Here is a 21782-nt window from a genome sequence, read left to right as displayed (position 1 = left end):
CCCTAAGAATTAAGGCCAGTTAGTTTTATGTCTGTGGTAAGCAAGGGCCTGGAAAGGACTTTGAGAGATAGGATTTATGACTATTTGGAAAAATGTTAAAGATAGTCAGCATGGCTTTGAAAGAGGCACATCATGCCTCACAACCCTTATTGAGTTCTTTGAGGATGCGACAAGACAAGTTGACGAAGGTTGAGCAGTGGATGGTGGTGTATGTGGATTTCAGTAATGCATTTAATAAAGTTCCCCACGATAGGCTCATTCAGAAAATTATGTACGGGATACAGGGAAATTTGGCTGTCTGGATAGATAATTGACTGGTCAAAAGAGGCCAGCGAGTGGTGGTGGGTGGAAAGTATTCTACCTGGAGTTTGGTGACCAGTGGTGTCCAGGAGGGATCTGTTCTTGGACTTTTGCTCTTTGTAGTTTTTATAAATTATTTAGATGAAGAAGTGGAAGGGTGGATTAGTAAGTTTGTTGATGACACACAGGTCAGTGGTGTTGTAGATAGTGTTGAGAGCTGTTGCAAGCTACAACAAGACATTGACAGGAGGTAGAGCCGGGCTGAGAAGTGGCAGATGGAGCTCAATCTTGATAAATGCAAAGTGAGTCATCTTGGAAGGTTGAATTTGAATGCTGAATACAGGTTAAAGGCAGGATTCTTGGCAGTGTGGAGGAACAGAAGGATCATGGAGTCCACGTACATAGATCCCTCAAAGTTGCCACCAAGTTGAGAGGGTTGTTAAGAAGGCTAATGGTGTTTTGGCTTTCATTAACAGGGGAATTGAGTTTAAGAGTCACAAAAGTTTGCAGCAGCTCCATAGAGCCCTGGTTAGACCACGCTTGGAATATTGTGTCCAGTTCATGTTGCCCCATCGTAGGAAGGATGTGGATGTTTTAGAGAGGGTGCAGAGGAGATTTATCAGAATGCTGCCTGGACTGGAAGGCTTGTCTTATGAAGAGAGGTTGAGTGAGCTAGGGCTTTTCACACTGGAGAGAAGGAAGAGAGGTGACTTGATAGAGATGTACAAGGTAATGAGTGGCATAGATGAAGTTGATAGCCAGAGATTTTTCCCCAGGGCAGAAATGGCTGTCACAAGAGGTTATAATTTTAAGGTGATTGGAGGAAGGTATAGGGGAGATGTCAGAGATAGGTTCTTTACGCAGAGAGTGGTGGATGCGTGGAATGCACTGCCAGCGGTGGTATTAAAGTCAAAGACATTAGGAACATTTAAGCGAGTGCTGGACAAGCACATGAACGGCAGTAAATTGGGAGGTGTGTACGTTGGGTTGATCTTAGATAAAGATAAATGTTTGGCCCATATCATGGGTCGAAGGGCCTGTACTGTTCTACATCCTATATTCTAAATTAATCTAATTCCATTTGTCAGCATTTGGCCTTAATCCCTGAAAGCCTTTCCTATTCATAAACCCATTCAGATTCCTTTTAAAGGTTGTAATTGTACCAGCCTCCTCCACTTCCTCTGGCAGCTCATTCCATAAATGCATCACCCTCTACATGAAAAAATTCCATAGAATTATACAACACAAAAACAGACCCTTCGGTCCAACCAGTCTATGCCAAACATCATCCTAAACTAAACTAGTCCCACCTGTCTGTTCCTGGCCCATATCTCTCCAAACCTTTCGTATTCATGTACTTGTCCAAATGTCTTTTAAAGGCTTTAATTGTGCCTGCATTAACCACTTCCCCTGGTGGCTCATTCCACATGAAAAACTACCCTCTTCAAAAAAAATGTTCCCCTCAGTCTTTTTTTAAATCTCTCTCCTCTCATTTTTAAAAATACCCCCTAGTTTTGAAATCTCCCATTTTATGGAAAAGACACCTACCGTTAACCCTATCGCTACCCCTCATGATTTTATAAACCTCCGTTAGATCACCTCTCAACCTTCTGTGCTGTGGTGAAAGAAGTCCCAGCCTATCTAGCCTTTTTATTAATAACTCAAGTGTTTCATACCTGGTAACATCTTGGTAAGTCTCTTCTGAACTCTCTTTACATTAATAATGTCCTTCCTATAACAGGGTGACCAGACCATGATGCATTACTCCAGTAGAGGCCTCAACAATGTCCTGTACAACCTCAACATGACTTACCAACTCCTAGAGTTGAAGGACTGAGCAATGAAAGCAAGCATACCAACATGTTCTTTCCAGTCTGTTTTAGTCATTCTAAATTGGCAGACTGGTTCTGCCAGTTCTGATGAAAAATCACATTCAAAGTGTTGACCTGTCTTTCTCCATTAAACACATACTGATCTGCAGCATGTAAGGTGTTCAGTGCAGCATTTGTTTCTGTTTTTAAAAATTGCAGTCCTGACTAAGAATGTTTACAGTGCAACTTTAGTGAGCTAGATCTGATCAACCTTAATGTACTATCTTTCATTTTAGGACTACTACCTTTCCCTCTTGGGCCCTGCAAATTTCCGAAAAGCCATAGAGGAAGCAGAAAGGCTTTCAGAAAGCCTCAAGTTAAGGTTTGTATACTTGCTGTGATCAAAGTTTATGTAAAGATTTGTAGCTCGGGTGCCAGTTGCAATTGTTGTGGGTATGTTCGCCGAGCTGAGAAGTTGGTTTCCAGATATTTCATCCCCTTTCTAAGTGACATCCTCAATGCTGTGGAGCCTCCTATGAAGCACTGCTGTACTTTCTCAGTTGAAATTTATTTGGTTCATTCCCACTGCTTCCATTTATCGATTCCAGTTGTTCATTGCAGTGGTCGGTACATTGGGTCTTGGTCAATGTTCTTATTGATGGAATATGTGGATAAGTGCAATGTTTCTAGAAATTCTCTGACTGTCCTCTGTTTGGCTTGTCCTATTATTGTTGTGTTGTCCCAGTCAAATTGTGGTTCTTGTCTGTGTGTATGGCTACTAGGGACAGCTGGTTTAGTGGCGTTTAGTAGCTAGTTGATGTTCGTGAACACAGATTGCTAGTTGTCTGTCTGTTTGTATTATATAATGTTTTGTGCAGGCCCTGCACAGAATCCTGTACACTATATTTATCCTGCACAACTCCACTCCTAGATGTGATAGTAGCAAGAGCACACAACAGGGAATGCACAAAAGTGTACAGAAAAGCCACACATGGACCAGACCATGAATTAGAACTGTTCTGGTGAGTTGTCTGAGCGTGACAGTTGGTTTGTGTTGTCATGAATCTGAATGGTTGGAGAAGTCTGGCTGTCAGTTCCGAGGCACACAAAGTAAAGTGGTCAGTGTGTTGGGTAGTAGCATGTCCTCATCGCGTTACTTATCTGCCAGGCAGCTGCAGGTGAAGTTTGGGGCTATCCGTTCTTGGCAAAGACTTTGTAGAGGTGTTCTTACTCTCTTTGCAGATCGGGAGTTCTGCAGTGTGTTGTAACCCTTTTGAACAGCGTCCTAATGCAACTTCTCTTGTATGTGTTTGGATGGTTGCAGTTATAATTCAAGGTCTGTCTGTGTGTGTGGCTTTTCTGTATACTTTTACGTATTCCCTGTTCTGTATTATTTCTACTATCTCATCGTAGGAATGGGAGTCGGTTGTTAATTTTCTCCTCTGTTGTATATTTGATCCCTGTTAGCATGGTGTTGATAATCCGGTATGTGCTCTCAATCTCCTCTTGTAGTTATCACAAGTGTCGTCTACCTATCTGATCCAGAATTTGTCAGATTTGTGGGAGGGCTGTTTGTTCTCATCTTTGCATCACTGCTTCTGCTATGACCCTGGAGATGAGTGAGCCCATAGGTGTCCCATTGATTTGTTCATACATCTGGTTGTTGAATATAAAGTGTCGTCAAGCACCGGTCCAGTAGTTTGAGTATGCAGCTCTTGTTAATGGTTCCCCGTTGTGGTGTCTGCTCTGTTTGGTCAAGAGATTGGCTAATGTCAAAACCTTACCCAGAGAGACAATAGAGGTAAAGTTGCTGTGATTCCTATAGATTTGCAGTAATCGTGACTAGGACAAAATGACTTGGTTGGCTTCATACTTGAAAATTACAGGTCGGGGTAATGTTGGACCCTAGATGAGTGGTGCTGGAAAAGCACTGCAGGTCAGGCAGCATCCAAGGAGCAGGAAAATCGATGTTTTGGGCAAAAGCCCTTCAGGAAGGAAGGGAGTCTCCGTTCCTGATGAAGGGCTTTTGCCCGAAACATCGATTTTCCTGCTCCTTAGATGCTGCCTGATCTGCTATGCTTTTCCAGCACCACTCTAATCTAGACTCTAATTTCCAGCATCTACAGTCCTCACTTTTGCCTAATGTTGGACCCTGTTAAAATATCCAGGTCCTGATCTTAACAGCCAATTCCCATTCCTGAATTAATAATTAAGGCCTGACTTCTGTCACCACTAACATGTATTGTTGATACCCCTCCCTGTGCAATAACTGGTTAGTGTTCATCCTGTTAGTATGTTTGGCTTTGTGTTTAACTGGAAATTAATGCAAGACTTTTCATTTTTCCTCATCTATTAGATATGAGGAGGCTGAAGTGCGTAAAAAGCTTGAAGAGAATGAAAGGCTGCAAGAGGAGAAGAGAAAACAGCAGGAAGAAGCCAAAAGCAAGGGATATGATAACAGTTTGAAAACAACAACTAAGAGTTCCTCGGATTGTTTTGGCATTAAGAAAAGAAATTTAAAGGTTATTATCTAGTTGAATACTAAGTCTTGCATTGGAAATTACCACAAACAACATTTTGTAATACTCAGCTTTAAATTCAGGGGTTAGTTTGTCTGAACATTGCATGATTTGAAATAGATGAGTTAGTTTGCTTTGGATTCTCACTCAAAAAATACTTGGAATCAGTATTGAATGTTCTGTGCTGCCAAAGCAAAGTATCTGATCCAAGAATGGCACTTGAGTTTTACTTCATATAAATAAATTGTAGTGTTTTTATAAAGTTGATAAAATGGAGACAGGTATGTTTGAAATATTAACCAGGAGTTTAAAGGTTTTACTTTTCTTTTATTTAGGAGGACTTTGAAGTAAATGACAAGAAAACGCATTCTGAGTGCAATGGTGAGATTTTTGTCATTGTTGCTTAGAGTCAATTCAATTCCATCTACAATTTGCCTTTCAGAACTAGAATTCTGCTCTCGGCAGAAATCAAGTTAAGAGTACCAATACTTTACTTGTAACTGAGGAAAAAAAAGTTTGGATAGGCAGTCATTGAGGAGCATTCTACACATTTCCAAATACCTGCTTAAAGCTAGTAGCAGCTGCTTTTACTTGTTGATCCTGAACTTGCATGTGAAACAGAGAGAATTTTGTGGTGGCAGCATTTTGCAGCTACATTGCTTTCCCTGATATTGGATTATTGAATGGTTACAACACAGAAGACCATTTTGTGACTTTACCTAACCATGCCAAATTTTCTGCAAAGCCAATTATATTAGTACCATTCCAACATCCATTCCCCATTGCCCCTTTCTATTTTTCTCAAGATAATTATCAAATTCCCTTTTGAAAGCCATCGTTTATATCTGCCTTCACTATATCCTCAGACAGTATATTTGAGATTTTTAAATTATACTTTCATTTTTTGGGTGGCATGGTGGCACAGTGCTTAGCACTGCTGCCTCACCACGTCAGAGACCCGGGTTCAATTCCCGCCTCAGGCGAATGACTGTGTGGAGTTTGCACATTCTCCCCGTGTCTGCGTGGGTTTCCTCAGGGTGCTCCGGTTTCCTCCCACAGTCCAAAAATGTGCAGGTCAGGTGAACTGGCCATGCTAAATTGCCCATAGTGTTAGGTGAAGGGGTAAATGTAGGGGAATGGGTCTGGGTGGGTTGCGCTTTGGCAGGTCGGTGTGGACTTGTTGGACCGAAGGGTCTGTTTCCACACTAAGTAATCTAATCTCATTTGGATATGCAAGTCACTGTCAAGGTGAGTATTTGTTGCCCATCCCTAATTGTCCTTCAGCAGATCGTGCTCATCTGGACACTTATTGTATTCTATCATACACTTGACCTGTGTCAAGTCAGGAAGATGAGTGGCTTGAAGGGGAACTTGCAGATTGTTGTGTTCCCATTTATCTACTGCACTTGTCCTCCTAAAATGAAGTGGTCACGTGTTTGGAAGGTGCTGTCTAAGCTACTTGCAGAATTCTTAGCCTCTGACCTTTTGTAATCATATTTAATAAAGCCATTCCAATTCAGGTGGCAATTCCCCAGGATGTCGTCATCACTTTAACGCAACAATCTTTGCTTCCTGCCCCTTCCAACAACAGAAAAAATTCTAATACTAATCTGACAAAGATCCCTCATGATGTTACTTGAATTAGGTATCTTCTTGGTCTTTTCCAAGGAGATTGAACCCAACTTCAATTTATTAATTTAGCTGAAATCCATTATTCCTGGATTTCTTTTTCCTCTTTCACATGCTTCCCAACCATTGGAAGACCCTCTAGGCTGAATCAACTTCCTTTTGTAATTTGCTTTTGTTTATAAAATCCCAAATTCTGTCTTTTTAACTGCTCTGCTATCTTCGAGAAGGATTTGTTCACATGTGCCCCCAAATCATTCTGTTTCTGTGCCCTCTTTAGTGTTGTCTTCAATTCATATTGTCCTTCGACCCAAATGCATCACTTTCATTAAATGTAATTGCCAATTAAGTGCCTATTCCAACTATGCCCTTTTGAAGTTTACTGTTTTCCTTCTAAGTTTGCATGCTTCCAACTTTGTGTTAAAGTTGGCCCCTGCACATTCATGTCCGGGTCAATAATATGCATCAAGCGACGTGCTGGTCCACTTACTTCCTGTATTTAATCATAGCATAAAAATGGGTGTTTTTTTTGTTTTTAGAGATTGCACTTCTCACATCATCTCTCCCATTTTGATTGATTGAACTGCTGGTTGCTTTGGTGATATGACTATCTGCTTTGCAAACAGATTCACTTCAGGGAGCAGTAACTGCAGAAAAGTTGTTTGCAATGATGCAAGATGAAAACACTGAAATGATCATTATGGATGCACGAAGCTCCAAGGATTACCAGGAATCTCATATGCAGGTGGCCAGATCACACTGTATAAGTGTACCAGAGGAAGCTGTCAGTCCAGGGTAGGAAATAGAGTGCAAGTTTGCAAAAGTGTTGATAACTGCTATAACAGTTTGACAAGAAATTAGTGTATTTTAATTTAACTTTATAACAAAATGGCCTGCTGAGAGAAAGGAACTGAATGATTGATTGATTTTAAAACTGTCTTCTACAGCATCACTGTTAACCAGATAGAGTTGAAACTTCCAGAGGAGTCAAAAGAGATATGGCGAAAGCGTCAATTTGTTGATTACATAATTTTGTTGGATTGGGACAGTTCTGTTGACCAGGTGAAAAGAGGAACCATTCTTCAGAGCCTCAAGGATGCACTTTATAAGGTTTAGAATTTTTTTTCTCAAGAACTATTCAATTGCATTTCATGTTGTACATGTTACGTATGAACATACAAATGAGCAGAAGTAAACTGTTCTGCCCTGCCATTCAGTAAGATTATTGATCTGATTGCTCCACATTCCTGGCTAACACAATGATCTTTCATCCACCTTGCTTATCACAAATCTAGCTACCTTTGCCTTAAAAAAACAAAATTCAACAGCTCTGCTTCCAGTTTCTGAGGAATGGTGTTCCAAAGACACTGTACCCTCAGACAACATATCTACTCATCAGCCTTAATTGGGCACACATTTTTGTTTTGAACGGTTATGCCTAGCTCTAGATTTTTCCCATGAGCGGAAGTGTTTTTCCAACATTCACTGTCAAGCCCCCTGGATGTTGCAACCTTACCTGAGTAATTTGGGGAGATTAGTGAAACAAAGTTGAAGTTTTCTCTTATTTTTGTTCTCCCTCATTTCATTCTCACAGTAACCCTGTAAACTAGAAGTGCAAATCACAGGATGAGTCACAATTTGAGAGTTTCTAACATAGTTAATACAGTAGAAGCTTTTTGTAATGGAAGGATAAGTGCAAGGCCACTTGCCAAAAGCATACTGAATTTTCAACATAAGCTTCTTCAATGCAGTGGGATAGCCAGATAATTCTCCGGAGTGAACCACTAGTATTGGAGGGTGGCTATGACAGCTGGCTCCTCTGCTATCCAATGTACACTACGAATGCCAAAGTGACTGTTCCAAAGAAAGAACCTCCTGGAGCTGTACAAGTGTCCTGTGAGTACCACTACTTAAATAAGCAAGGCTGTGCACTTTCTCAATCATTCTTGTATATCTTTAACAAGAAAGATGAAAAGCATCCACCAAGTGTGGACATGGTTCTTTGCAATATGTGCTGCATGGTAATTTTTCAAAAATATGAATACCTGCTGCTTACTGCTCCATCAGAAATGGACATGGAGGAAACATAAATTAAATTCAGTAATCCTTGTAAAACATTTCCATTTTAGCATTTGTTTTGCAATTTCAGGTAGCTGGGGTGAAATGAGGCATGGAATCTGAATTGATGTTTTGAGTCCAACTTTTAAAGTCAAAACACTAACTATTGTTTTCTGCACAGATCATGTAATTTCTGCTGAATTTCTTCAGAATTTTTTATTTAAGATCTCCACCAGCCATAATAATTTGCCTTTATTTTTAGAAATGTGGGATGATGCAGTATCTTTGTGAGTTTTACTTAAATAAGGGCAACTATAAGTGCATGAAAACAGATATAACTACAGTGGGATGGCAAATTTGATTCAGCATTAGATCAGTGGAAATGCACTGAAGATATGCAATGGGATATATTGGAATAATCAGATACATTCCAACCACAAGTGAAAAATCCTAAGCGGACCCACCATCTGTGATAAACTAGAAATGTTAAAGATAGTATCAAGTTTAAGGTAAAAAGCATGTAATTCAACAAACATGGTCAGTAGTTCAGAAGATTGAACAATTTTTTTTAAGAACAAAGAATGTCTGACTAAAAGATTAATCAACATGGAAAAAATTATCTATGGTAGAAATAAGTACAAATTGAGTTTGCACACATACTTAGAAATGAAAAAAACAGTGACTGTACATCCTATAGAAACTGAATCTGGGAAATTAATAATGGACAATAAGGAAACAACAGATGAACTGAACAGATATTTTGTATTAGTTTTCATCATAGAGGATGCAGGTAACATCTCGAAAATGGAAAGGGGAGGTAGGAATTTAAGAAAATTGGGATCTCCATAAAATTGGAGCACACTCCCTCCACCACTGATGCTCAGTAGCATCAGTATGTACCATTTGCGAGGAGCATTGCAGAAATTCATCAAAGATCCTTAGATAGCTTCATCTAGGGGTCTTAAGTTTTTAAGTGGCTAGCAAGATAGTTGACAGATTGATTCTAATTTTCCAAAATTCTGTAGGTGCCAGAAAGGATCCATTTGATCAGATATAGTGAATGTAATTCTTCGAAAATGGAGGAAGACTGAGAACAAGAAATTACAGGCCTGTTAGCTTGACACCTGCAGTAGTTCCTCGGTAGTATTCTAGGCCCAGTCAGCTTCGGTTTCTTCGTCAACGAATTTCCTTCCATCCCAAGGTCAGAAGTAGGAATGTTATGTGATAACTGTACAATATTCAGCACCATTTGGAACTCAGCTAATGGAGCAGTCCATGTTCACATGCAACAAGATCTGGACATTATCCAGACTTGAGCTGACAAATGGCAAAGTAATATTTGTGCCACCCAAATGCCAGGCAATGACCATCTCCAACAGGAGACAATTTATCTATCATTGCTGAATCCCCAACAATTAACATCCTGGGAGTTATCATTGACCAGAAACTCAACTGGAATCTTCATATAAATAGTCACTATAAGAGCCGGTCAGGGGCTGGGAATACTGCGGCACCTGACTCCCTAAAGTGTCCACCATTTTACAAGCCCCAGGTCCGGAGTGGAATGAAATATGCTCCATTTGTCTGGATGGATGCAGCTCCAGCAAAATTCAAGAAGCTTGACACCATCCAGGACAAAGCAGTCTGCTTGATCAGCATCACGTACAAGTACACTCCCTCCACCTTGGAGGCTCAGTAGCATCACTGTGTACCATCTGCGAGGAGCACTGCAGAAATTCACCAAAGGTCCTTAGAGAGCCCCTCCAAACTCATGAACCACTTCAGTCTAGAAGGATTAGGGCAGCAGCCACTCATCCAATCTGAGAAATGTCACTATTCCATCGTTGTCACTGAAGTGTCAGGAGCAAGAGAGGGTGTCGTGCTTGGATAATTCCTGCCAGCTAATGTGGAACTTTTGCTCTTTACCTGTGCTTGAGTCTAGGAGAAGGGGAATTAATTTCAGGTGCACAAAATGGGAGAGGCTTGCCTCTTAACAACTGCACCCTTAAAGAGAAATGTGAAACCACTTGTACCTGACCAGATGAGACAGTAATCATAATCCTGTAGTTTTTGATGATCTTATAATTGATGGAATGACAGAGTCTGCCATATCTGTGGATCTTGTGTGTAAAACAGTAATTTCTTTTTTATTGCACATTCTCCTCCCTAAACACTGTTATCATACTTTGCCTATTTGCCTTGTCTAGAGACAGTACAATCAGGCCATTTGACCCATTGTGTCTGTTCCATCATTCAATCATGGCTGATACATTTCTCAACCCCTTTCTCAGGCCTTCTCCCCGTAACCATTGATCACTTTGCTAATGAAGAAGCCATCTATTTCTGTCCTACATACAGTCAGTGATTTAGCCTGCACAGCCTTCTGTGATGATGAATTCCACAGATTCACCAATTTCTGATGAAATTCCTCTGCATCTCTTCTAAAGGGTCATCCCTTCACCTGGAGGCCTTGTCCTCCGGTCCTAGTCACACTTCCTTGTGGAAACATCAGCTCCTGTCTACTGTATCCAGGTCTGTTTCAATGAACTACCTCCTTTCATCCAACTTTATAAATTGCATTGAGTACATACTGAGAGCCTCCAGTGCCTCCTTATACGAGATGCCCTTCATCCCTAGTATCATTCTTGTAAATGGCCTCTGGACCCCTCCAACACTGGCACATCCACCCTTAAAAACGGGGCCCAAAGCTGCACACAATACTCCAAATGCATTCTGACCAGAATTGTATAGAGCTTCAGCAGTACATCTCTACCTAACTGCCAACTGAATCTACGTGTTAAGAATCCTGAACTAGGACTCCCCTTTTGTGCTTCAGATTTCTAAAGCCTTTTCCCATTTAGAAAATAGTCCATGCCTCTATTCTTCCTATCAGTGCATAAACTTATACTTTGCCACATTGCATTTCATGTGCCACTTTGTCCACTTTCCTAGCCTGTCCAAGTCCTTTGCAGCACCCCACTCACTAACACTACCTGGCTGTCCTTTGTCTAACTTATTACTTAGAATTCTAACAGATTTTTCAGACATGACTGTCCTTGTTGAGCTGTGCTGACTCGATTCTATTTTAGGGTGTAGGTTTGATATCCAGACGTTTCATTACCTGGCTAGGTAACATCATCAGGGGGCTATGAGGGAGAGGGGGTCGTGTCTTTTTGTGGCTAGCTGGTGTTCGTGTATCCTGGTGGCTAACTTTCTTCCTGGTTGTCCTATGTAGTGTTTGTGGCAGTCCTTGCATGGAATTTTGTAGATTACGTTGGTTTTGTCAAAGGGATGTACTGCATCTTTTAAGTTTGTTAGTCAGACAATGTCATCTACAAAGTTCCATGCAAGGACTGCCACAAACACTACATAGGACAAACAGGAAGAAAGTTAGCCACCAGGATACACGAACACCAGCTAGCCACAAAAAGACACGACCCTCTCTCCCTCGTAGCCCTACGCACTGATAAAAAAAGCCACCATTTCGACTGGGACAACACATCTATCCTGGGACAGGCTAAGCAAAGACATGCCAGAGAATTCCTAGAGGCCTGGCATTCCAACCATAACACCACAAACAAACACACAGATCTAGATGCCATCTATCAACCCCTCAGAACGAACAGGAAATGACATCACCACAAACCCCAGGAACCCCATCCAGGAGAAAGATATAAATAGAAAGCAGGAAACAACAGCTTCACCTCACTTGGAGGTCGCCACTGATGATGTTACCTAGGTAATGAAACGTCTGGATATCAAACCTACAGCTCAGCGAGCAAACCTACACCCTAAAATAGGACCTGAGCTACAAGCCTTGCATCAGTCCTATTTTACCATGCACTTCCAAGTACTTTGCAATCTCATATTTTATAATGGACTCTTAAATCTTACCAAGGTTAACTGGTCTATAGTTTCTTGTCTTCTGCCTCCCTCCTTTCTTAAACAGGATTTTACATTTGGCATTTTCCAGTTCTCGGGGACCCTCCCTGACTCCAGTGATTCCTAAAAGATGGACATCAATGCCTCCACATTTGCCTCAACTATATCCTTCAGAACTATAGGGTGTATTCCATCCAGTCTGGGTGATTATCCACCTTTCAGCTTCCCCAGAACCACCACCTTAGTAATGGCCACTACAGTCACCTCTGTTCGTTGATTCGAATTTCTGCTGTGCTGCTGGTGTATCCCACAGTGTATCACAAGACTATTCAGCATTGCAAGTCTTAACAGTCTAGTTGTATAAGAAGGGTGCACTTAGTAATGATGAGAAGACTATTAAAAGCTAACTGTTAGAATTGGTGCTGCAACTGATTTCATCTGCTGAGTATTACAGAAATCAGACTTGTTGATCAATAATTTGGAGTTCAATTTGTGGACATCACAAAAGGTCAGCACAGTGGTCGATCTATATTTAATGGCAATACAAAATCAGCTTTTGAATATGGTGCTGCATTCATTCTTTTTCATAGTGAATTTCAGTTACCCAACCTTGGAGGAACCCCCACAACCTTCGAAAGACCTTAATGAAAATAAGGCTGTCCAAGAATTGGAAATTTGTAATGAACATCTATCTTTGCTCGAAGAGACACCAAAAAAAGTCAACCTAAAAACTATCAATGTGCCTAATGGTATCCTTGCCCCTGGGGTTCCAGTCACTGGGCAACCTATTGCAATGAAGACCATTCCACAGGTATGTGCGGTATGTTATGTTTGTACAATATTGCCTTATTCCTGCTTCAGTAGTTCTTCTTTCATCTGTGCCTGTGCCCGTTGCCAATTAACTCATTTGATTTTGCTTCCTTCGTCGTTAGTGCCTGTGCAATTGATTTTAGTAAAATGGACTCTTGCAACATGTTGAGCTGATGGGGAAGAAGGAAATAGAATACTGGGCAAGCTTTCTTGTTAACATTCAAACAACTATTTGAATCAGGTTTGCAAGAACATTTAAAGTTAGTGTCATGACCATACCAGTCTTTTCCCATTGATCTGGGAGCTAAGAACTTGTGTAAGCTCATATGTAGCACTCCTCGTTTTTCAGTATTTAAATTTGGAAAAAAACCCAGCACAGCTTTATACTTTATGCAAGACAAAAGGTTAGTGCATTGCATAACTACAGTATTGCAGAGATCTCGGGAGCATTTTTGAAGCCAAGTCCAGCCATCATGCTCGGTATTGCCACATGTCACCTACTTAAAGTGCTAGTTATAATGAGAATGAAATTGAAATCAGTATGCATTACCATTGCAAGTCTCACATGAAGATTCCTTTCTGAAGTGAAGGGTTCAAAATTTGAAATTAGATTCAGCTGTGATTTTGTAGTTGAATAGTGAGACTTTTCCTTTGTAGTATGCTGAGTACAGCAGCTTCAGAGAACGCATGAAGGCCCTTCTTCCTTTGAAAACTGAGAACACTTGATCACTTGGGTTACTTTGCAGCAGAGCAGGATGAAATTCTGGGTGCCTTCATCTAAATCCTGGTATCCGGAAGAAAGACCAATTCTCATGGTGATCGGACCTGACTTCACAAATGTTCCTGAGATCTCTACAATAAAATGGCGGTTCAAAGCCACATTTTTAAACAGTTCACAACTCAAAAGTGGCAGCTATCTCATATTGTTGAATTGTCCTTCCATATTGGATATTGGGAATATAATAATAGGCCGTTCAGTCCCATCAAGTCAGTCCTAGAACGGTGTAGCAAGGGACAGACCATTTTGTGCAACTCGTTTGTGCCAACCAGATATCCTAAATTAATTTAGTCCCATTTGCCAGTACTTGGCTCATATCCTTTTAAACTCTTCGTATTCATATTCCCATCCAGATGCCTTTTGAATGTTTAAATTGTGCAAGCCTGCACCACTTCCTCTGGCAGCTAATTCTATATATGCACCACCCTCTGTGTGGAAAGAATTGCTCCTTAGGTACTTTTTATATCTTTGCCCTCTCACCTTAAACCTATGCCCTCTAGTTTTAGACTCCCCCATCTCGGAAAAGACCTTGGCTATTCACCCTATCTACGCGCCTCATGATTTCGTAAACTTCTATAAGGTCACCTGTCCGCCTCCGATGTTTTAGGGAAAATGCCCCAACCTATTCAGCCTCTCCCCATAGCTCAGACACTCCAACACTCCAACCCTGCAACATACTTGTAAATGTTTTCTCAACCTTTTCAAGTTTCACACATCCTTCCTATAACCAGGACACCAGAATTGAACACTATTCCAAAAGTGGCCTAACCAATCTCCTGTACAGTCACAATATGACTTCCTAACTCCTATGCTCGATGCACTGACCAATAAAGGCAAACATACTAAGGTGTTCACTATCTGGTCTACCTGCAAATCTACTTCCAAAGAGCTATGAGCCTGCACTCTTTGCTCAGCAACACTCCCCAGAGCCTTAACATTGTGTATAAGTCCTGCCTCGATTTGCCTTTCCAAGATGCAGCACCTCACATTTTTTCAAAGCTAAAATCCATCTGCCACTCATCAGTCCACCAGCCCATCTGATTAAAGTTCCTTTCTACTCTGCAGTAACCTCCTTTGCTGCCCACTTCACCTCCAATTTTGGTGTTATGGACACACTTACTAAACATACCAGCTATATTCCCATCCAAATCATTTATTCATGACAAAAAACAGTGGACCCAGCACAGATCCTTGTGGCACACCGCTGGTGGCAGATATTAAGTCTGAAAAACAACCCTCCACCACCACCCTCTGTCTTCTACCTTTGAGCCAGTTCTGTATCCAAATGGCGAGTTCCCCCTGTATTCCATGAAATCTAACATTGCTAATAAGTCTACCATGCGGAGCCTTATCGGACACCTTACTGAAGTACATATAGATCATCTCTACCGCTCTGCCCTCATCAAACCTCTTCATTACTTCAAAAGACTCAATCAAGTTAGTGAGGTACAATTTCTCACATGCAAAGCCATGTTGACTATCACTATTCAGTCTTTGCCTTTCCAAAATACAGGTATGTCCCAAACTTTCTCCTGGGCTGGAATGTAGATCTATCCTTTTCTCAAACTGCAAAAATATTTTTTGTAGTTGTTTCAGCCATTAGGTTAAATGACTCCCAATATTTCAGGTTTGTGGTGAGAGGGGAAAACTTCATGTCTTCAGGGATGCCATTATCAAATAGTTTCTGTTTAACCTTTAAAGTGTTCATTGAATTTTGATTCCTAAACTAAAAGAAAATGTGGAAATAGGCAAGGGGTAGACTAGTGGCCCCATTGCACCCACTTCACCATAATCATGGCTAATATTCAATTGCAATGTCATTCACTCATGTTACTAAAGATAGATTAGCTCTCTTTACAGATGATAACAACCTCTTCCTGACAGCTAGTGCTTAATTTACAGAAGGTAATATACTTAACTAAAAGAGCATCTTATGGTCTCCACGTGTATCTGAAAGCTATTATTAGCTCACCCTGGGAAAACGCAAATTATCATTGCCCAGCACTGACTTGGACTCGCCAAACATTGTGGCTACAAGAGCAAGTCAGAGCTTGGAATTTTGTAGAGATCAATCCCCTCCTCACTTCCAAAGCCTGACCACCATCTGTGAGACATTGGTCAGGAATGTGATGGAATACTGTCGACTTGACTCGATGGGTGCAGCTTCAACAACACTTCAAGTCAAAATAAACCCTTCCAAATGCCTTTTAAATGTTGTAATCCTACTAGGCTCCACCACTTTCTCTGCAACTCCTTCCATACACGCAACACCCTCTGCCTGAAAAAGTTGCCCCTTAGGACCCTTTTAAATCTTTCCCCTTTCACCTTAAACCTATGCTGTCTATTTTTAGACTCCCCTACCCTCAGAAAACGACCTTGGCTATTCATCCTATCGTGCCCCTCATGATTTTATAAACCTCTACAAGGTCACCCCTTGGCCTCCAACACTCCAGGGAAATAGCCCCAGCCTTTTCAGCCTCTCCCTGTAGTTCAAACCCTCCAAACCTGGCAACATTCCTGTAAATCTTTTCTGTACCCTTTCAAGATTAACGCCATCTTGCCTGTATCAAGGAGAACAGAATTGAACACAATATTCCAAAAGTGGCCTAACCAATGTCCTGGAAAGCTGCAGTGTGAAATTGTAACTCCTGTACTCAGTGCACTGATCAATAAATACCAAAAGCCGCCTTCACTACCCTGTCTACCTGCAACTCCACTTTCAAGGAACTATGACCTGCAGTCCAAGTTCTTTGTTCAGTAACACTCCACGGGAACCTATCATTAAGGGTATAATTCCTCCCCTGGTTTGCCTTAGCAAAATGCAACACCTCACATTTACCTAAATTAAACTCCATCTGCCACTCCTCGACCTATTTGATGAAGGTCCCACCGTACTCTGAGATAACTCCTTCGCTGTCATTTTTCTTTCGCAAAAACCAGTGGACCCAGCACTGATCCTTCTGGCACACCACTGGTCTGAAGATAGGAGACGGTGGTGGCAGAGGGTTGCTTTTCAGACTGGAGGCCTGTGACTAGCGGTGTGCCACAAGGATCAGTGCTGGGTCCACTTTTTTTTGTCACTTTTTTATATTCACATCCAAATGATTTATATATGAGGAATGATTACTAAGTTTGCAGATGACACCAAAATTGGTGGTGTAGTGGGCAGCGAAGGAGATTATCTCAGAGTACAATGGGACCTTAATCAGAAAGGAGACAGAAGGTGGTGGAAGAGGGTTGCTTTTCAGAGCACAGGGGCCTGTGACCATCTTCTATGTGATCTAATTTTGCTAACCAGTCTACCATACAGAACTTTGTCAAAAGCCTTGCTGAAGTCCATATAGATATGGTCGACCATGGTCACTTCTTCAAAAAAACTCAAGTTAGTGAGTTAAGATTTCTCACAAGCAAAGCCATATTGATACACTCTCATCCATCCTTGCCTATCCTAATACATGTAAATCCTGTCCCTCAACAACTTGTCCACCACTGCTGTCAGGCTTTGTTGAATTTGGGCAATCTGCGATTACTTTCAGCCTATCCAAAAGGGTAGCAGTTAGCATCTGTATAACCTGGAATTAAGGTTCACTAAACACATAAGTTGCAAAAGAAATTGGCTATTTTTGTCTAACTCTTTTTCTTTTAGGATTTAGAAATATCATTAACTTTGATTACCAGAAGAGTATCAAATTGTTTTTTTGAGCTCATTAAAATTAGCAATATAATCCCAGAACAGTTAGATTAACAATATTCCTTTTCCGACCTCCGTTTCTTTTTAATTGGGTCTGGGTTCTCCCTACGTGCACCTCCTCTCCCAATGCAATACTATCCCACCCGAATAAATTCATGTCCCAAACATTCCACATTGTAATCACTGTAATTGAAGTCCTTTTCAGAATTTATTGATTTGTATCCAATCATTCAGAGGCAGACAGGAGGGGCCAATGAGACTTTGTGCGTTTTTCCTTCTACTTCTGGAGAATCTCGATGCTGTTTTTATATTTTGAATTGATTGTACAATTTAAGGTTGAAAATATACAGAGAATCGTAAGTTATTATCTACCTAATTCTGTTTAATAAACCTGTAGTTTGAGTGTCTGGCATATTTTTGTGGGTAGTCACTGGTCTCTCAAGTTAGGTTTGAGGTTCAAGACCCTCTCCAGTAGTTGGGTACAGAAAACCAGGCTCTCTCTTCACTACAATACTGAGCCAATGCTGATTTTCAGTTGAATCATGAAGCTGAGAATTTGTATTCCCCTTAGGGTGGATGGTTGCAAGATCAGAAGGCTCTGTTTGCAAGATGAGCAGTGCATTCTCTGGACGTTATTTCTTCGCAGTTTTTGAGAGGTGCTGTGGGCAAAACTGCTTTATCCCTGTATTTCAAAGGTGATATCACTCCAATGGCTGTAGCTGCTTTGAGGTATCCTGTAGTTGTGAAAGATGCTATATCAATACAAGTCTTGCTTTTATTTGCTCCCAGCCCCCCTCTCACTTTTTAAATATGTTCACTTCCATTGTATGCAAGTGTTCTAGGCCATGAAGATAACTGCGCTTTTATGTATTTTAAACAGATTGATCGAACTAAAAAACCTTCACTGAAACAGCCAAATCGATCACTGTCTAAATCAGAGGTGGTTGGTGCTGACAGTCTACCTGTTCACAATGGACCAGTGATTCCTGATCGGTCAACAAAGCCCTGTATAGAATCACAGAATTCACTGACTGATGAAGAGAGAAATCAGATTCATGCTGAAGCAGCTCTAATTGGTGAGAAGGCCAGAAAGGAGAGAGAACAGCGTGAGCGAAGGCAGGAAGAAGAAAGAAAAGAGAAGGAGAGATTGGAGAGATTAAGGGAAGAAGAGTGCAGAGAAAAAGAACCGTGTGAAGAGGAAGAGAAAGAGTTCAAAACAAAAGCTGACCAAGAAAGAGAACCCAAAGAAAATGAGGAACAGAGAGCACAGGAAAGTGAAGACAACCAGCAAAAAGAAGAAGCTGAAAAGAAAGGATTGGCAGAACAAAAAAAGACATCTCCAGAAAAAGGCAAAATTGAGAGTCAGATAAGAGATCAAGCAGACACAAGGAAAAGTGGTGAACAATCTGTCTCTGAGTTGGAAGGACTTCGTGGCACAAACTTAGAGAAGCAGGTACTTAGAAATTTTTTTTTGTAAATGCAATAAAGAAGTGCTAACAAAGGCAAACCATCATATTAATTTTAGGAACACAGATGTTGTAGGTATTCGACAATATTGAGTAACCTGCTGAATTGAATTATGTCTGCCCATTTTTATACATCATAGAAGCGATAGAAATTAGGAGCCAGAATAGGCCATTCGTTATGATCATGATTGATCATTCAACTCAATAGCCATGTCATGCTTTTCCCCACAAATCCTTTGATCATTTTAGTACCAAGTGCTATATCCATCGCTGCCTTGAAATCATGCAGTGTTTTGACCTCAATGGCTTTTTGTGGTAGCAAATTCCACCCCCTTAACCACTCCCTGGGTAAAGAAATTTTACCCCATATCCTTAGACTGTAGCCCCTGGTTCTGGACATCTGTCCTGTCATTTGTGGGCGGCACGGTGGCACAGTGGTTAGCACTGCTGCCTCACAGCGCCAGAGACCCGGGTTCAATTCCCGACTCAGGCGACTGACTGTGTGGAGTTTGCACATTCTCCCCGTGTCTGCGTGGGTTTCCTCCGGGTGCTCCGGTTTCCTCCCACAGTCCAAAGATGTGCAGGTCAGGTGAATTGGCCATGCTAAATTGCCCGTAGTGTTAGGTAAAGGGGTAAATGTACGGGAATGGATGGGTTACGCTTCGGCGGGTCGGTGTGGACTTGTTGGGCCGAAGGGCCTGTTTCCACACTGAAGTAATCTAATCTAATCTAAAACCTTTCCTGCACCTATCCTGTTTCATCCTGTTAGAAATTGAGGTTTCAATTAAATTTCCCCCAACCACCACCATTTTTCTGGACTCAAGCAAATCTCATCCTAACTAGTTAAAACTCCCTTAATGTGTTAGTCGGATGAACCTTTACTGCATTCCCTCTATAGTAAGAACATCCTTCCTCAGATAAGGTGGTGAAAATTACACTTAAAATCCCAAATGTGGTCTCACCAAGGCCCCTGTGTAACTGCAGCAAGACATCTGTACTTCTGCATTCAATCATCTTGCTGTAAAGGCCATCATTCTATTTGCCTCTGTACCTGCATATAACTTCACTGTCCATCACCAAAGCATGGCAGCAACATTACTGACAGAGAGCCCTGAAGAGCGTAACCTGTCACAAGCCCACCAACAGAAGAAAGAAAAGCCTATTTGAGTCTCAACTTTGCCATTTTACATTTTGCAGCTGCATCTCTCTACAAATGACATGGTTTCCTGTGATGGTGAAGCTCTGCATTGCTGAGGTCATCCTCAACTCTCATTACTCTAATTTTTTTTCTCTTTGGAGTGTGTGGATGATTTATTTAAGTGCGAGGAGCCTTGAACTTCTTTTGCATGGCCACATCTGTGCAGGGACCTTTCTGCACATGGTATAGAAAAAAAGCACACTTTTGCATTGAGATACTACTGCTAACAAATACAATAAATTCCAGGATATCCCTGCACCTCCATAAGGTACTGTGGGCCATCAGTAGCCAAATTGATTCACTCCATTCTCCATCTTATCCAGTAGACCCCTCATTCTACTATTGAGCTCACCCTAACTGTGGCTCATTGTGGAAAGGGTAAGAACTTGCAAGAAGCAGTACCAGGCCCACCTAATAATGAGCTCTACATATGTGCTAAATAGTAGAAACTACCCGAGTGGACATAATTTCTTGTAATTTAACCCTTCGCGTCCCAGTATTATTCTAGTAAATATCTCACTGCATTCATTCCAAGATCAACACTTCCTTCTGACCTGTAGTGCCAAGCACTACTTGGTACTTGGCGATTGTCTAACCAGGGTTTACCTGTTCTTGACACTTTAATGAACCTTTACTTGTATGGTCAAGTTTCAAGACCTCCACTTGTGTTGATGTAGAGTTATCATGCTGTAATTAGATACCCCGTCAGTGAAAGTGCCACTGGTAATAATAGGCTTTTACAGAAACAATTTTGAAATTGTAAGTATGAACATAGTTAAAAAGGAAAGACAAAATTCATACTTCAAAACAGTGAGAAAATGCTGTCTGTGGCTCTCCTTTGAACTATCCACTTGGTAAGTTTCCTAATTCTGTTTTTTGGAACCGTGGAATATATGTGCTTGATTTGTGAAAACAGTTTTATTGCTGATAATTTTTTTTGTCATCTGCACAAAGCCTTTAACGATCATTTTTATTTAATATAGGAACATAGAGATACATTAACCAGAGCAAGGAGTGAGGAAATGGGCCGAACAGTTCCAGGCTTACCCCAAGGATGGATGAAGGTATGGTAACCAGGTTGACTTTTGGCCAAAAACACTTTCTAAGGAATTAGAAAGCGTTTGCATTTTCCTGCCGAACTCTAGGAAGATTGTGGTGTTTTCTCATCAATCTGTTCAGAAATGTTAATAACATCTCTGGAGCAGATGAGACCTGAATTACCCAGACCTTAACAGTTTTGAATACTATTGGGGGAGATGGCTCACCAGGGGAAGGCAGCAGTAGTCAAGTTCATGTCACCGTGGCTGACTCAGCTGTACAGAAGGGCGAGAAAAAAGAATGAAAGGGCTATAGTCGTAGGGAATTCAATTGTAAGGGGAATAGACAGACTGTTCTGTGGTTGAAAACGTGACTTCCGAATGGTATGTTGCTTCCCAGGTGCAAGGTTAGGGATGTCTCAGATCGGCTGCAGGTCATTCTGAAGGGGGAGGGTGAACAGCCAGCTGTTGTGGTGTATATAGGCACCAGTGATATAGGCTAAAAAAAAAAAAGGGGTGAGTTCCTGCAAGCAGAATTTTAGGGAGTTGGGAGCTAAGTTTAAAAAGTAGGACCTCAGAAGTAGTAATCTCAGGATTGCTACCAAT

The 21782-nt window shown here is 41.2% G+C and overlaps 1 protein-coding gene across 3 annotated transcripts in view; it reads left to right on the top strand.

Moving 5' to 3' along the window:
* Positions 1-21782, top strand: part of usp8 (ubiquitin specific peptidase 8) — a 64495-nt gene that overhangs the window by 27063 nt on the left and 15650 nt on the right. For 2 of the 3 annotated variants that reach the window (XM_043674581.1, XM_043674579.1), the window contains exons 4-12: positions 2408-2493; positions 4468-4633; positions 4966-5011; positions 6883-7051; positions 7204-7366; positions 8008-8152; positions 12787-13016; positions 18356-18928; positions 21123-21203. In XM_043674581.1, the coding sequence (XP_043530516.1) occupies positions 2408-2493; positions 4468-4633; positions 4966-5011; positions 6883-7051; positions 7204-7366; positions 8008-8152; positions 12787-13016; positions 18356-18928; positions 21123-21203 (1659 nt within the window). The remainder of the gene's footprint in view (positions 1-2407; positions 2494-4467; positions 4634-4965; positions 5012-6882; positions 7052-7203; positions 7367-8007; positions 8153-12786; positions 13017-18355; positions 18929-21122; positions 21204-21782) is intronic. The other variant, XM_043674582.1, reaches the window with a different exon arrangement.

Source organism: Chiloscyllium plagiosum, chromosome 32, assembly GCF_004010195.1.
Source record: "Chiloscyllium plagiosum isolate BGI_BamShark_2017 chromosome 32, ASM401019v2, whole genome shotgun sequence".
Lineage (NCBI taxonomy): Eukaryota > Metazoa > Chordata > Chondrichthyes > Orectolobiformes > Hemiscylliidae > Chiloscyllium > Chiloscyllium plagiosum.
Note: the sequence above shows the minus strand (reverse complement) of the source record. Positions and strands in the feature narration are given on the sequence as shown.